We start from the raw sequence: 15,774 nt of genomic DNA, 5'->3' as shown, positions 1-15,774 counted from the left end.
AACAAATGGTTTGTGTAGTACAAATATTATACGATAAAATGTTACAATATATAGTTTTTTATGTATAATATTATTAGCCACCAGCCAGACCGATAAACAAAGACCAGGCAAGAACAAAGTTTAAATGAAGTACACTAACTTATGTAGGCTTAGCACCCGTTTAACATTTGGCATTGGTATCTCAGCTTCCCAACACTCCTCTTTTGAGTGTAATTCATTGGCCAAAAATAAAGAAAACACAAAAACCTATTCAAATATCAAATTGACTGATGGAATTATTTAATTATTTACATTCCTTTAGTAATCGCAATACTTCCTTTGGCAATAATAGGTTGTGAAAATATATAATAATAATAATTGACTTTATAAAATTCTTTATAAAAAAGTTTTCAATTTATAGTAGTTGGCCAAAACAGTGTTTCAATATTTTTTCTTAAATGAATTTGTTCAACTTAAACCCTTATTTAACACTACTGGTTAACATTATTTCAATAATTTTATCTTAAATGCAAATACACTGTAAATAATACTTCATAACATTTTTGTAATCACGATGTGAAAGTGTGTAAAAAAACAAAAAAATCTAGTGCAAATATTAACGTAATTGTTTATTCTTATTATTATACTTTATTACTAGATTAAAAAGACAAGTAGACATCCCCTATTTATTTTCATGTAAACGTACATGTATTACTACAGCTATAGTTTATCTGCTTTAAATATTTACTTTATTAAAACATTACTAGATACTGACAAGAACTAGCGATAACACTTTAGTTTAGGGACCAATTCTCACTATTATTTAGCATGCCTATTGTTACCATATTGGCTGTTAATTATTACTTATAAAACACATATTCTGCATGACCACATTATACATCGCTAATCCTACCTAATACCTAAACCAAACAATTACTTTATGAACAATAAATAAGCGTCAAATTTTGAGTTATTGATGCAAAAGTCATAGTTAATGTTTTGTTAATAGCGAGAATTGTACCTAAAAACAAAGTGTGACCGAACTAGCAAAGGAGTTTGTTCTTGAATTGTCCTTAATTGTATTATCTCTGATATCATGAATGTTGATGTTTGAAAGTCAAAGAGCAGATGATAGTGGAAATAAACCACACAAACACATTTTTTTGCATTTTATTTGTTTTAGGTTTTTATGTTTTGAATTTTTCCCAAAAAAATCCTGAGGTATTCACAATATAATGGCATTTATTTTACTTAAAATAGAGAAAAAAATAAGGGGGTAAAACTGTGATGATAAAACTGTGATGGCTGTCTCTCAATACAACAGTTTGGGATACTTTTGTTCCAGGCCAAGAACCCAAAACAGAAAGGTAAATAAAAATAAATAAATAAAAAAAGATCAATATTCACCAAAGACACGTTGTACGTGATTGGCTGCTTGAGGTTAGGTCTTATTTTTTTACATACCACATCAAATATCTTTGTTAAAATCAAATTTCTTCCAGAAAAGAGTGAAAACGTTGCATCATAATATCTGTATTCTATAACGTCCGTATATTCGTATTGTCTGTTGTTGGCACGAAAGCATTTCTATTCAACATTACAATATATTTTCGAGCTGAGTAAAGAGGCCAACAACAACAACAGAGTACAGAAATAGCAGATCTAAACATTTCTAAACCAATCAAACAGATTTTGTGAATTACATGGTTCTAAATTCATCATCACGTCAAATAAAAAAAATACTAAAATAAAACCTCCAGTACAGCAGCAGCTACAAATAGTGAGATTTCCACAAAGACACATTCTAACCATACAGCAAAACAGCTCTGGGCGAAAAAGGGCAAAACTTACTACACAAACAAAAATAAATGTAAAATTCTGAAAAAATAAACATCAAAGCAATAAAGCGATTGCTTGGCTTCGACAGAAAAAGACACACCTTTGTAGCAAACGTCAACCGTCTCGCGATTTGTCCCACTCGTCTCTTTTTAATTTGGTGTAATCTTAACCCTGAAGAGTTATAACATTAAGAAGACAAAACAATAAGCTTTTGGTTTCCTAACAGGTGACGACGTAATATCTTGCTGGCTAAAACCACTCTTTTGTAAGATCAAACACAAATACAGAAAATATCAAAAGCTGACAAACGAATAAACATACAACAAAAATCAAACAAGTAGAATTTCTATAATGCATAAGCAGATCAAAACAAGGAGACCTAAAAAGGCAAAAGTGTGTCTTTTTCTAAAAACCATATTTTGGAAGAAAAAAAAACGTACAGAAAATATATTTTTTTTATACATGTAAAAATCATAAATAAAGATAAACGTTTACACGTCTCCCTCCCCCCAAACGAAGTGTAAAGATCAATGGCAGTTAAGACCATAACATGCAATTGATATACTTACAGCACTGGACAAACTATTCCCCAAACTACCAACCCCATCCCAGTACAATCCTTAAATATGTCAGCTCATTTTAGAAAACAACAAAGAAAACACTATCGATCAGAAATTCCCTCACACATCACAGAGACCAAAGAGACGCTCGGGCTTCTCTCCGTCTCTCCAGTAGTTGCGTGTATTTACAGGAAGTTCAAGGGAAAGGCGACCGGTTTTGTTCTGAGTGACTGCATAGTGAGTATTTGGTTTCCTTACAGGTGGGGCGTCCTTACGAGAATTCGAAAACAACTACAATTTTAATATTTAAAGACTGGATTTACCATCATATGACATGATGGAAGAGCACACTAGAAAAAAAGCAGTGATGCGCAACACACACACACACACACACATATAATAATTCTATGGCAACTACAGCCTTGCTTTACATCTCTGTACATGTTCGTTTGGTGCTGTGAGACAGAGTTTAGGATACATGTGATAAAAACCTCTAGTTATAAAAACACATAAGAGTGATGCTTCAAGTTAAAATAAGGGTTGAAAGCAAAAAAGTGCCAGAAAATGTCCATTAAAACCAAAGGGAGGTATGTGTTTATGTGTGTGTGTTGGCTTAACACAATGATAAGAGTGAAGATAAAGCATTAGATGTCATTTTGAGTTTTGATCAGAAGGGTGTGAGGTCTCACCCATCACAGGCCTGTACATACATTATATTCCCTGCATCCTCAGCACTACAATCCAGCATTTACAAACAACGTCACTGGTTACAATGTTTTATTGATGACACCTTTGATGCTGCAGCGAGATCTACAGAGAGAATGACGGACGGACAGACAGACAGGCAGGTATCACGATATCGGTGGTGAGTTTCAACAAGTTAACAAGAGATCGGAGTCACATTGATGGCAAGCCATGTTGTTACATCTACCCGTATTGCGTGTCTATGTTTAAGCATCTGAGAAAACAACATCATTCATTCTACCTCATGTCGTAAAACGGGAATATTTTTGTTGAGTATTTGGATAAATGTCTAAGTGATTTTGTGTCCATACAATTGATGTCATACAGGTTTTGATATGAGGGTGAGTAAATGATGAAAGATGTTGTGTTTTTAGGTGAACCGTCTCTTTAACACGAGCGGTGTAGTAATATGGTAAATACCTTTTTTTTACAAATCCGCATGTTCATCCTTTTACTTCCTGATCTTAAAAACCCAAATTCATCCACCGCAGGACAAACACAGGAGGACAATTACAACCATATGTGAGCATGCATGAGCTACAGTTAAATGGTGCAATAAAGACTGAACTCTAGCCCAAATATATATATAAATATTTCCAGTCGATGTGTATTTAATAAAAATGACCTGCAGTTGTCGTATTAGTTGTGAGCGGTGCAGCCCGTGACTTGACATTGTGAACTACAGATAGAAATAAATCTTAAGAAAACTTCCTCGCTTTCATTTCCCCATCGTATCGAGCGCTTGACATGTAACTGTTCATGTATTTGGTAACGTGTACACGTTGCAGTGTTTATGCATTTGGTTTAGGAAAAACAAGTCCTTTGGGGAATATAAAACTGACAGCAGCACCTAAAGTAAATAGTAGCAGCAATAAGATCATAAATAAATAATCATAAAAATAATAGCAGATAATACGCAGAAGATAACAAAAACAACTAACTAATTAATCCCTAAATAAAAACACACCATACATTGGTTCGATACCATTGAAAGCTTTTACGCAACATCCAGCTAGCTCGCAAACAGCAACTGATGATAACCTATACCTTACATCACCCGCACCAAAAACAAGTCGATACTTTTCATTTAGAGGACTTAACTGACGTCTTTCTCTCATACTTTCTGTGATCCACCTAGCCTTTCCACAAAACATCCTTACCCACAACCATTTTACACAACACAAAACTTCCCTCCTGAAAAACATACCATTACCCTCAGATTCTCTCTGTCCCACTCTCTCTCTCTCGATTCGGTCTTCTCACACAATCAGTGATTTGGCTTCTTAAAGCAGTGATTCTCAAGCTCTAGAGCTTTGGTTGTGAAAGTTGCCGAAAAACCTTCAGTGTGACCCACGAGCAAGTGCTGAGATACACTGAGAAGAGAGCAGTGCAGTGTCCAAAACAAAGTGTTAAAAAATAAACTTTGGTTTACGGGAACTCAAATGCATATGGAAACAGAATGAAATGTCGAGTAGATCAGATAGTTCTCAAAACAAGCAGTTTATCAATGAGGAAACACCCAAGAACGACTCTCTCTCCTTCTCTTCACGGAAAGCTGCTACGCTTGTCTCTTTCAATAGATAAATAAATGCGACTATGACATCTTTCAGCTTTTCTTCCGATACTCACAGATAAAACTCTTTACTTCTAACACCCAACCACCTAAGGTGTGCATCGTGAACATCTCGACTAATTTTTTTTTCTAGTGACAGACCAATATCTTGCCAAATAGCATGCCGATATTTACGGAGTCAATTTGCATAAGGTGAAAATACATATCGGTCAACCACTAGTTTTATTTTCATATGCAGTTTTCATCATCATTATTCTATACCAAATCTATTATAACAATCGAAACATCAGTTATTAAAAGTTTGACCTCTAAAATCTCTACTTATTAAGATCCTAGTCACTATTACTGAAATATTGGGTGACGCTCGATAGCACAGAAAATAACACTTCTACAAAACATATAACTGAGCCATACATCTTAAATTCTTTCTCTATTTGCATCATTTTGCAGAACGATAGAACCGATAAACCTAACACACCTACACACACACACTCACACCATTGCACAGTGTTGTATGACTACTCTGTTCAGTCCCTGAGTAAGGGGCTATGGAGAACGTGTTGATATTGAACGTGAGGAGAACGGATTTAGCTTAAGCAGATCCTCGGCGCAGACGTATATAAATCGTACTGTGTGCGGTGAGGAATACTTATCAGCAATTAAACAGTGTATAATGGTAAACGTTCATGTGTGTGTGTGCATGTCACAGTGAGAGTGTGTAACTGCGACCTGTAACGTTTCATCCTGTTTCAGGTGGATGAGGACGACAAAAGTAATTCAAATTGACATTGAACCTGCTCAGGATTGTCTGTCGATCGGTCAAACTCCCAAACGAACATTCTCTCTTTACAGCCATTTCGTCTTTTACAATCTGTGTTTCCACTGCTCCTTCCATTCCATAATTTACATTTAAAACCTGTCCGTCCGTCCTCTCCAAACCAAACTCTCCATATCACACGGTTCTCTCTCTCTGTCTGGCTACCTGCTGAAGAGAGAGTGAAGCTGGTGGTGACTGAAGCACTGACTGGTGCGCGGAGACTCTGTGCGGTCCATCACTGCCTGGAACCAGCCCGCCACGTCCACATCTGACACCTCGTAACGTCGAATAAAATTGTGTTCCTACAGAAAAAACAAGGCTATTATGTAGAGATGAACGAATACCGACAGCTGAGTGATATCTGCCGGTACTGATTCTGAAGATTAAATTCATATTTCTTTAATTTCTGATTATTATTAATTCATATAATGACTAGTAATATTGAACATCAAACTTGCGATGTTTCTTAACATTTCTATATAAAGAGCACAAATTCATTGCATTTTCCCTTCCTCTTTTCATTGATAGGGATATATCGACCATGATCATCGTCTGTTTTTAAAGTGTGAAGAATTGCTTATATAATTAAATTGCTTTTTATTTCATACTAAAGATGCACCGATATATCGGTGCACATCTACTATTACTTTTAAAGTACAGATTATACCGATATATCAGCCTGGCAGATTAATGAGCTGTTATTGCCCATTATATCGGCCAAGATTATCTTGTTTTTAAAGTGTGAATATGGTTTTTATAATTAAAATAATTAATATTTAATACTAAAGATGCACTGATATATCGGCCAATAATCAGTATCGCCTGATATATTGGTGCACATCTACTATTACTTTTAAAATACAGATTATGTTGATATATCGGCCTAGCAGATAAATGAGCTGTTATTGCCCATTATCCAAATGTAAATGCATTTAAAATATAAGTCAATATATTCATTTGTAATTATAGGCACTGGCACAGTAAATTGGTTTTCTCAATATCGGCATTAGGCATTACTTGACCTCCAAAGTACTTGACAATTATAAATTAGGGTAAAGTGGAAGTACACGAGATGTCGACACTTACTAGCAGTTTGTGGTATTTTGGCCTTTTTCTGTGATCCTTTGTGAGGCTGCAGAAACACAGAAGACTAGATATGTAAGTACACCATTTTAGTTTTGTATACTCGTTTAGCTTGTAAACTTTGCAAGTGTATGTGTACCAGTCTTTCACAAAGGACTGGAAGTCTAGAGAAAAGCCCATGCCAAGAGGAAGGACTGGTGGGTCCTCTTGAAGGACTTTGGTCAGGACTTCGAAGTCTGTCTTGCAGTTCTTATAAGGAAACTGTCCTGTGGCTAGCTCCACCTACAGGCGAGGAGGAGGAAATATGAGGCAGGTATCCCAAAGTATGTTGTCTTGAAATCCATCTCTTTAATTACATCAAAATTAGTCACATGCACATGAAATAAATATTGCGACCCTGGACGTAGGGTGTCAACAAAATAAAGGAGAACTCACCAGCGAAATGCCGAGACTCCAGACGTCAGCTCTGATGTCATAGTCTGGTTTACTAGGGTCTGGAGGGTCTATTCTCTCAGGCTGAGGAAGAAACAGGAAACAATGATGCAGATTGCCCCAAATTAGCCATGTCATCAAACAGGCACACACTGGGCAACAACTGATTATCCATGATGATTTATGCATAACTTTATTTCCAGAATGTAATAAGACTTTAAATCCTTAATGATCAATGTGCGTGTGTGCTTACCGCCATGTATGCGGCACATCCAGCACTGCGAGTCTTTGCTTTAGAATCCACCAAACGTCCGCTAATGCCGAAATCACACAGCTTGATTTGCCCTTTGTCATCCAACAAGATATTAGATGGCTTAACGTCTCGGTGAATCACACCGTGTTTCTCTTTCAGGTACAGCAGAGCTTTCACGATCTAAACACGAGGAAACACGACCAACATTATTTATGTGAGAATAAATCTGGCCACAAGCAATTGTTAGAAAGCAGATTCCATAATGAAACGGGTTGACACGATCAAGTTTAAAGTGAGTCTTACAGCTACGGTCATGTTTCCCAGAATGGCCTCTGGTATGGGCCCCTGGATCCTCTTCTTCAGCTTCTCTGCACACGTCCCCATTAGTTCCATGGCAATGAACACATCCGTCTACAGAACAAAAAACATCTTTCTTCATCAAATATCAGGCGTCCGATAAAAATTTGTTGCAATAGCCAACAGTATATTGCATGGGTTGAAATTATAGATTTTTCTTTTATGCCTAAACTCATTGGGATATTAAGTGAAGATCATGTTCCATGATGATATTGATATTGTAAATATATCAAAATGTTATTTTTGTGTGCCGATGCAGCAAAATCGCAAACAGAATGGACAAAAACACGCCTACGAACATCGCTGCCTGCTCATAAAATTCTGCGCCACTGATGGACAACTTTGACTGCGATTTTCTCAATATTATTTTTCAATGAAAAGCTTATTTATTCACCTTTCAGAAGGTGAACAAATTTCGAACATTTCGTTTTGTGGTCCTGGGAAACATTATTTAAACACAAACTTGTACAAACCCTACTTAAAGTGTTAGTTCACCCGAAAATTCTGTTATCATTTGCTCACGCACATGTCATTTCATACCTTCATACATTTTTTAGAAGAATTACAGCAATTTTCAATTCTGTGACATCATTGACTGCCATAGTAGGAAAAACTGAACGGTAGTCAAGGTGTGTGTTCCTAAATTCTTCCAAAGAAGGATCTCACTTTGTTTTCAAAACAACAACCAAATATACAATATTTTTGATGATGTCACAGAACTGAAAATTGCTAACATTCTTAAAAATAGCTTTCTTTGCATTTATAAGACATTTAAATAGGTGTGAAGCAACTTGAGGGTGAGTAAATGATGACAGAATATTTTTGGGGTGAACTGTCCCTTTAAAAGTAAAAAAGAGTCATCAGAATCAAATGAAACATAGTTATTAACTTTTTTAAGCTTTATGACAGATGATGCAACTAAACGAATACAATCTGTGATGCATCCTACCAGGAAAGTTGGACAAACCATTACAGTGTGTTTTTGTGAAGCTCACATTGGTGACTATAGCTCCGTAGCACTGAATGATGTATGGACAGTCATGACTCTTCAACACAACGTCCAGATCCATGAGGATCCTCTTATTCTCGTCTTTATTACCCGTCCTTCTCATTTGCTGTAGAGAAACATTACAGTGGAAGAAGAGAGACTTTCACTTACTACACGAACAGCAATGATTTAGATAGTTAACAATAACTACAACACAACTAAACGGCTCTTTTAAAAACAGTTTAACAGTTTCATTCATGAACGCACAGTAAACCCTTTGTCGTATGAATGATCTTTTTGCACGTTTGTACTCACCTTGACAGCGATGACATGAGCCGTCTTCTTAAAGCGAACTTTAAACACCTGTCCACATGTTCCACTGCCGATCTCGCCCTCACTGATCAGATCTGCCACTTCAGCTGGGTAACGCTGGATAACACACACACAGATACACAGGGTTTGACACGTTCCTCACATCTCCAGAATGGACAAAAAGAGGGCGGGGCCTTACCTGTCCGTCAATCTTCAGGTAACCGGTCTGCTTCATTATTTCCTGCAGCTTCTGGTCGATCTCAGCACTGAGGAGAAAAAGACACATTAAAACACACTTTTTCCTCATCGCATCACTCCTGCTGTGTGTGTGTGCGTGTCGTACTTTTCGAGGCTCTTCGGCAGGCAGTAGGGCGGGGTGGGAAGCGTGAGCATTTGCCGGGGTTTGTTTGGGTAAGAGGGGTGTTGGGGCGAGCTTTCCGTGGACGACGAGCGACTTCCTCCGTCGTTCACCAGCGGTAACTGCAGAGCTGTAGAGACAGAGCAAACATTACGGGATGATGGGAGTTACTGTCGGCTGACGGTCGACCGTGTTTTTAAGAGATCTTCCCTATGGTGCTTTCTGATTGGGTGCCGTTTTGGCATACAGATCCGGCATCCTTTTGGGGAAAAGTCGATGTTTGATACAACTGTACACATACTAGTTACGTAATCACATGAATCTTGTGTCCAGACCATCACATGCCAAGAACAGACACACGGAAATCACGAAACCAGCCATCAGAGTTAGTGTTAGCATTCCCAGCATGCACCGGTGCAGAGTCTGATAACAAGCAGAGGGTCACCGTAGGGTGACGTTTGACATTCACTCACCAAACCGTGCAACATTTTTTATATCGGCGCTAACAACAGTCGCTGGAGCACAGAACCAGGCAAGACCGTTTGTATAGAACATCGCTTTCCTTTGAACTATAGAGCCTGTAAATACTTTATCCAATAAAGAGGAGGATAATGGAAAATTAATACCATTCAACTTCGGATTCTTCCTCTGCTAAACCTGTTCATGGGAGAGATTGAGTTAGTTTGAGTTAGTCAGTAAGTTCAGGCCTTGTGTTCACACACACACACATATACAGCGTACGAAAACCTGCTGCGCTGTCGTCCACATCTGTGCAGAAGACAGAAACTAAGCTTTCTCCATCAAACAGACCAGAGAGAAGCAGAAGAGAAGAGGTGGCAGGCAAGTTAAAAAAAAAAACACAGGTACTGAGCGCAGAACATCCCGTTGAGTGTCCCCATAGCTTTGTGTATCGTAGCAATTGTTCGGGCCGTGCGGTTATAGCCACATCATGCACAATGTCTGATCTTCCAGCAAAATGAGTTAATCCTTCATACAGAATTTCACACAAACACAACACACACACACACACACACACACACACTCGATGCTCTGGAGAAGGGTCTGACAATGGTGAAAGTGAGAGAAAGAAAGATTGACTGAAGATGATTTCTTTATAATAAAAAATATATTGTCGTCTAACTGGAGATCAAATTAGAAGGTAACAAAGATTTTGTCTCTGTCTAGCAATGATATGTCCTCACCTGTATGACTTTTTCTTCTGCAGCACACAAACAATGATATTTTGAAGAATGTTGGTAAGCAAATAACACGGACCCCAATTGACTTCCATCATATGGACAAACCAACCACTGAAACATTTCTCAAAGTATCTTCTTTTGTGTTCCAGAGGAGAAAAAGGTCATATATAGGTTTTGAACAAACATGATGAGAGACTTTTCATTTTTTGAATGAATTATACTATTAAATGGCTTTAATGCAACTTAGTTAAACGCGAAGAAATGATGAGTGAGGTAATGAAAGGACGTGGGGTGATATGGGGCAAGGTTATTTTAGTTTACTCAAAGTTAAATCAAATGAAATATTGACCTTAAAATTATTGAAGAAACTTAACTTAACTTGCTAAATTTAAAGCAATAGAATTATAATAATAAATAAATAAAAGTTAAAATAAAAATGTATTAATGATATATTGCAACATTAAAAATAAACTAATAGATTATAATAATGACAAAAGCATATACCAAATTTACTAGAACTTTAACTGAAATTAACACAAAAAATAAAACTATAACAACTCTGATATGGGTGGTAGAATAGTTGACAGCAGAGAGAGAGAGAGAGAGAGAGAGAGAGAGAGAGAGAGAGGGTGCAGCATGATGTAGTGATGATGGTACCTGCGCGCTGGGAGGGGGCTGGAGCTGGACTTAGCTGGATCACGATGACTAGATACAGAGGAGAGAAAATACACACACACTCATTACTAAACCCGCCCAAACACACCTACAGGATTCACCGCTTCTATCCCTTTACCACTCCAACGTCACACACACACACACACAAACAGTCGACCTATACACCATTTAACATCATCATAATCTAGAATACTTCCCACCAGAACTCTGGAATATCCAGCTTGAAAACTGATAAACACAACCAAATTGCTTTCACTTCTTAAGTTTACACATTTAAAGGGCTATTTCAACTTTCAGGGAGGGTGACCTTCATGTCATTTTAAACCTATATGCCTTTGTTTCTACTGCACAACACAAAATTATATTCTTAAGAACGTCAGTAACCAAATAACATTGGCCCAGATTGACTTCCATGTATGGACACAGATCCACGGAGACATTTCTCAAAATATATTAAATTATTCCACGGGAATAAAAATAATAAAACCCATTATGAAAGGTACCCGTAGTTTGTGTAACCACAAATTCACAACTGTCTCACTACAGTAACCAAAATGAAACCGATGATGTTCGTATTAAATGCAAATGGTGCTCCATCCACCAATAAACCCCTTTAACTATAAACTATTCTATTCACTTTACTATAATGATTTGTTCAATAGGACCAAATACCTCTATGTAGAAATTAAAACTCAAACGTCCCGTGTGTTTTTGGGGATCTATTGATATAAATCAGAGCTGTACATAAACATTTTGCACGTAGCACTGGTGCTACAGAGGTTTAAAGTTTTGTAGTACAGGCCCAGGAGTTGGAGCACAAGTATAAAATGTCTCTTAAGATAGAAAAAATACACACATAAAAAATATTTATGTGTAGTTCATTACATAAATAGGCACGTAATGGACGAAGGACATTAAAGGAGCCATGAATTAAAAACACAATTTTAACCCGAGATTTTGTTATATAAGAGAGAATTGTATTCAAGCAAACATCCTGTAAGTGTCAGAACTGAAAACGCCCTTTTTACTGATCTACAACTGTTATTGACAACAGGCCCAGCAAATGGCAGATCTTGGAACGCACATATTGAACACTGCCTGCAAAGAAGAATATCAACAACTACTTCTCTAGCCCCGCCCACTGGTTCGTGCATGACTATTCTGAAGTAACAAAAGTTGAGCGGAACCAGATAGAGTAAACATGCCGTTAAGATCGCAAAATGTTGTGCAATCAGTGCCTGGTTGTGGAAGAACACAGTCAATACATAACCTTCCTTCGGATTCCGACATTAGTAATGTCAAATTTTTAAAGCAGTGCTGTCCTGTCAATATTGAAACCGATAGGAATGGCGCAGCAATCTTATGGGAGTAAAACATTTTTTTACTATGCGTCACTATTGCTTTGTTAGAGATCGCTTGATGTGCCCTGAGCACTATTCACACAAGATTAGTGTTACCTGAAGACCTCTAGACATTAGTATTAATTCCAGAGGTTGTCTGCGATCTTAAGACCGTGCGAATCGCCATCTCTTTCATTTGGTGGGCTCATATATCATTTTTAAAGGTTTTATCCAGTTTGCAAATAATTGGAGGCTGTTTTGAACTGTTTAGGTATTATTTTGTGTGTATTAGTGCTCGGTCATATCCATAAGTTACCGGCAGTCTCCCGTTTGTTTATTTATCATGGAAACTCTTGTAATATTTGAGACCTGCGATCGCAGTGATCTTTTGTCCGGTTTAAGATCACGGGTCGCAAATGCCCATTAAAACAGGCGTTTGTAGAGCCGGCTTCAAAACCCTGGTAGACAATAGCCTATTACTTGTTAATTTTGATGTTTTTTAATGTAAAAAAAATAAGTAGACCATAAGTAGACCTCATACGACAGTATAAAACAATAAAACATGCCCGGTCCATGAGACCTTTAATTAGGGCTGTCACGATAAACGGGTGACTTCACGGACACTACGTCCATATTTTATACAGTCTATGATTGGGACACAGCCAGAGAGTTCCACTAGTTGTTCGAACACAGAAACTGTTATAAGCACGGATGGTTAATATATTATATATATAATATTACTTTCGTAAATATAAATATATTCTAGTATTTATAGTTTATCAATTTACTGCTACAACTACCATTCATTTCTGTAAATATTATAATACAATACAGTGTTTTTAATCTGGATGTTCAAGTTAACCAGACTTTTTTTTTTACGGGTCATCGCAAATAGGGTGTGGTTGACCAAATCTTCTCTCTAACAGTGAAATGCTAATGAAATAAACTCTCAGAGCAGCTCTGGAGATGGAGTTCATGTGGGGAGTTATGTCCTCATACAGCGACGCAGACAAATGCACGAGCGTCACACGTGTGTAGTAATGCATTACACTGTGCTGCTCATTCACATTCACGCAAGATAAGCATATGACATATTTAATAAATCTGGACAGCGCTCCTCTATTCCTACCCAGATTTTACATCGCGGAAATCACAGGTCTCTAAATATGGAATCATTGCAGCAGGTAAACAAGTTTTAGGTGCATTAATTTAACACACAAACAAGCACAAACACACCACACACAAACAAACGGCTCGGTCTAAAACTGTATCGCACGTGTGCAACAATGGTCATTCTTAGCACAGACAGATTTTTAAATGCCCTGAAAATGTTATATACATAACTATGTCTTCAGAGTTCTATAAAGACCTTACATCATGAAGCGTTGTGTTTTAATTACCTTAGAATGAGCAATTTTTATCTCCGTACACTGCGGGTACCCTTACAAGGATGTTGTAACCATTTTGTTTCTACAGAAGCCTTAAACGGATAAAATACCGGACATCGCCCGTTTCATAAATATGTTATCTCCTTCAGCAAAGAAGCGATAACATGACAGCATCTTATTTATGTGTCAGCAACCGTAGTGCTTCAAAAGGGAGAGGTGGAGTGAGCCGTTGGTTGCAATTCGCAATCTCACCACTAGATGCCGCTAAATTTAATAAACCGGAGCTTCAAGTCACACAACAACAAAAACATTTATGATGTGAGAAAAATACAGACAACAGTCGATAAGAAGTAAAACATTCATTACAGAATGTTCATGAATAAAGGTAGTTATTGAAAACACATTCACATTCCTCTGTTCACGGTGTTTACTTTAGACACATTCAAATATGCCCACATACTCGTTATGGCCATATAACACTTTAGTTAAATGAGGGGACGGACCACCTTTAATAGGACCCCCCTTCACACCAATAATAAATCAGCTGCCAAGTCAAGACAATCCCATTACGAGCAAAAACTCCATCAGACCCATTCGAGATCCGAAGAGAAGCCAGAACCAGCATTACTACAATTCTAAAAAAAACTCCCATGACTGTTATGATCTGACAACACAATACAGCAACAACATATAAATGATGACGTTTCAACATAAAGACGAATAACGTGTGAGAAAAGACAGACATGGAAAGACCAAGACGTAGATATGTACACATATACCAAGAAAAAATATAAAACAAATAAATAAACGAAAAACAGACCGAGAGATCTGCGAGTATCGGGGCCTGCTAAACACCGCTAGCGTTAGCCGCCATGCTAACGCTAGAATGCCGACTGCCAGATGTTCCTAATATTTATTTATTTGAAATACCACCACAGTGGATTCAATTTTAACATCATTGGCGACAAAAGCTGGCGAACAGACACCGCTATACGTGTAACAGAGGCCCGCACGAGCAACGTTAAATGCGAGTTTAGTGTCAGGATTTGATCGGTCTGTTTGTTTATATCGTGTAAGCCTGCGATTCATCACCAATCGTCGCTTCAGTCGTGCGCACACTCACTTGGCCTCGGACGCGAGCGCTGCGGGCTCATGTCGATGGTCAGGTCGATCCGTTTGCGGGCTTCTTTATTTTCCTGCTTGAGTTTCTCCTCGATTCGGGAGAGTCTCTGCTCCAGCGACATCTTGAAAACTTCAGCAGCACCATCGAGCGCCGCCACCTACTGCCCTCTGGCGGCCACTGGGGGAGACAGCGACGCTCACTAGCAACACAGACCGGTTTCTTGCTAGTCGGGGACTAGCTGTAGTTTTATCACAAATACAATGGTTAACGGTGTTTAAATTTGTGGTAACTGTGGCTTTTTTTAATAATTAAAACACAAATTAATTTACTATAATATAACAGTTAAGGGCACTGCCCTCTAGCGGTTACTGAGGGGAAAACAGCGACGCTCACTAGCAACACAGACCGGTTACATGCTAGTCGGGGACTAGCTGTAGTTTTATCACAAATACAATGGTTAACGGTGTTTATATTTGTGGTTACTGTGGCTTTTTTAAATAATGAAAACACAAATTAATGTACTATAATATAACAGTTAAGGGCACTGCCCTCTAGCGGCTACTGAGGGGAAAACTGTCCCAAACATCTAAATAACATAGGAATTAATACATTTATTAAACAAGGACACTGGTTATTTTTAAAGGAATCATTTGTGATCATTGCTAGAATACGAAGAGTGAGACAAATTGTCTACTATACAATATATAATGCAGAAAGATCTGACAAGAGCATTTGCAAAAGGATAACACTTTTC

General features: G+C 37.7%; 1 protein-coding gene across 2 annotated transcripts; it reads right to left on the bottom strand.

The window, feature by feature from the left end:
* Window positions 1–1,135: 1,135 nt before the first annotated feature.
* map2k7 (mitogen-activated protein kinase kinase 7) lies at window positions 1,136–15,229 on the bottom strand. Of its 2 annotated transcripts, XM_056772053.1 has the most exons (12): window positions 15,021–15,229; window positions 11,152–11,199; window positions 9,281–9,425; window positions 9,137–9,203; window positions 8,941–9,054; window positions 8,633–8,752; window positions 7,584–7,691; window positions 7,281–7,460; window positions 7,031–7,111; window positions 6,735–6,877; window positions 6,599–6,644; window positions 1,136–5,814 (listed from the first exon to the last, which is right to left on the bottom strand). In XM_056772053.1, the coding sequence occupies exons 1-12, from the start codon at window positions 15,139–15,141 to the stop codon at window positions 5,674–5,676; spliced, it is 1,314 nt and encodes a 437-aa protein (XP_056628031.1). In that variant the 5' UTR covers window positions 15,142–15,229; the 3' UTR covers window positions 1,136–5,673. The 2 variants fall into 2 exon arrangements, with proteins under 2 accessions (XP_056628031.1, XP_056628036.1); XM_056772058.1 differs by lacking the exon at window positions 11,152–11,199 and having other exon boundaries at window positions 15,021–15,226.
* Between the last annotated feature and the right edge of the window lie 545 nt (window positions 15,230–15,774).

The sequence above is a fragment of the Triplophysa dalaica genome, chromosome 2 (genome assembly GCF_015846415.1).
Source record: "Triplophysa dalaica isolate WHDGS20190420 chromosome 2, ASM1584641v1, whole genome shotgun sequence".
Taxonomy (NCBI): domain Eukaryota; kingdom Metazoa; phylum Chordata; class Actinopteri; order Cypriniformes; family Nemacheilidae; genus Triplophysa; species Triplophysa dalaica.
The sequence above is the reverse complement of the archived record's forward strand: the minus strand, read 5'-3'. Positions and strand labels throughout refer to the sequence as shown.

What these genes read in the sequence shown, in the direction of transcription:
- map2k7 (XM_056772053.1), bottom strand. Translation starts at nt 15,141, where the DNA reads ATGTCGCTGGAGCAGAGACTCTCCCGAATCGAGGAGAAACTCAAGCAG. An exon ending in AGCCCCCTCCCAGCGCGCAG is followed by an intron (nt 9,426 to 11,151) that starts GTACCATCATCA and finishes CTGTCTCTACAG; the next exon opens with CTCTGCAGTTACCGCTGGTG. An exon ending in ACGGAGCTATAGTCACCAAT is followed by an intron (nt 7,692 to 8,632) that starts GTGAGCTTCACA and finishes TTTGTTCTGTAG; the next exon opens with ACGGATGTGTTCATTGCCAT.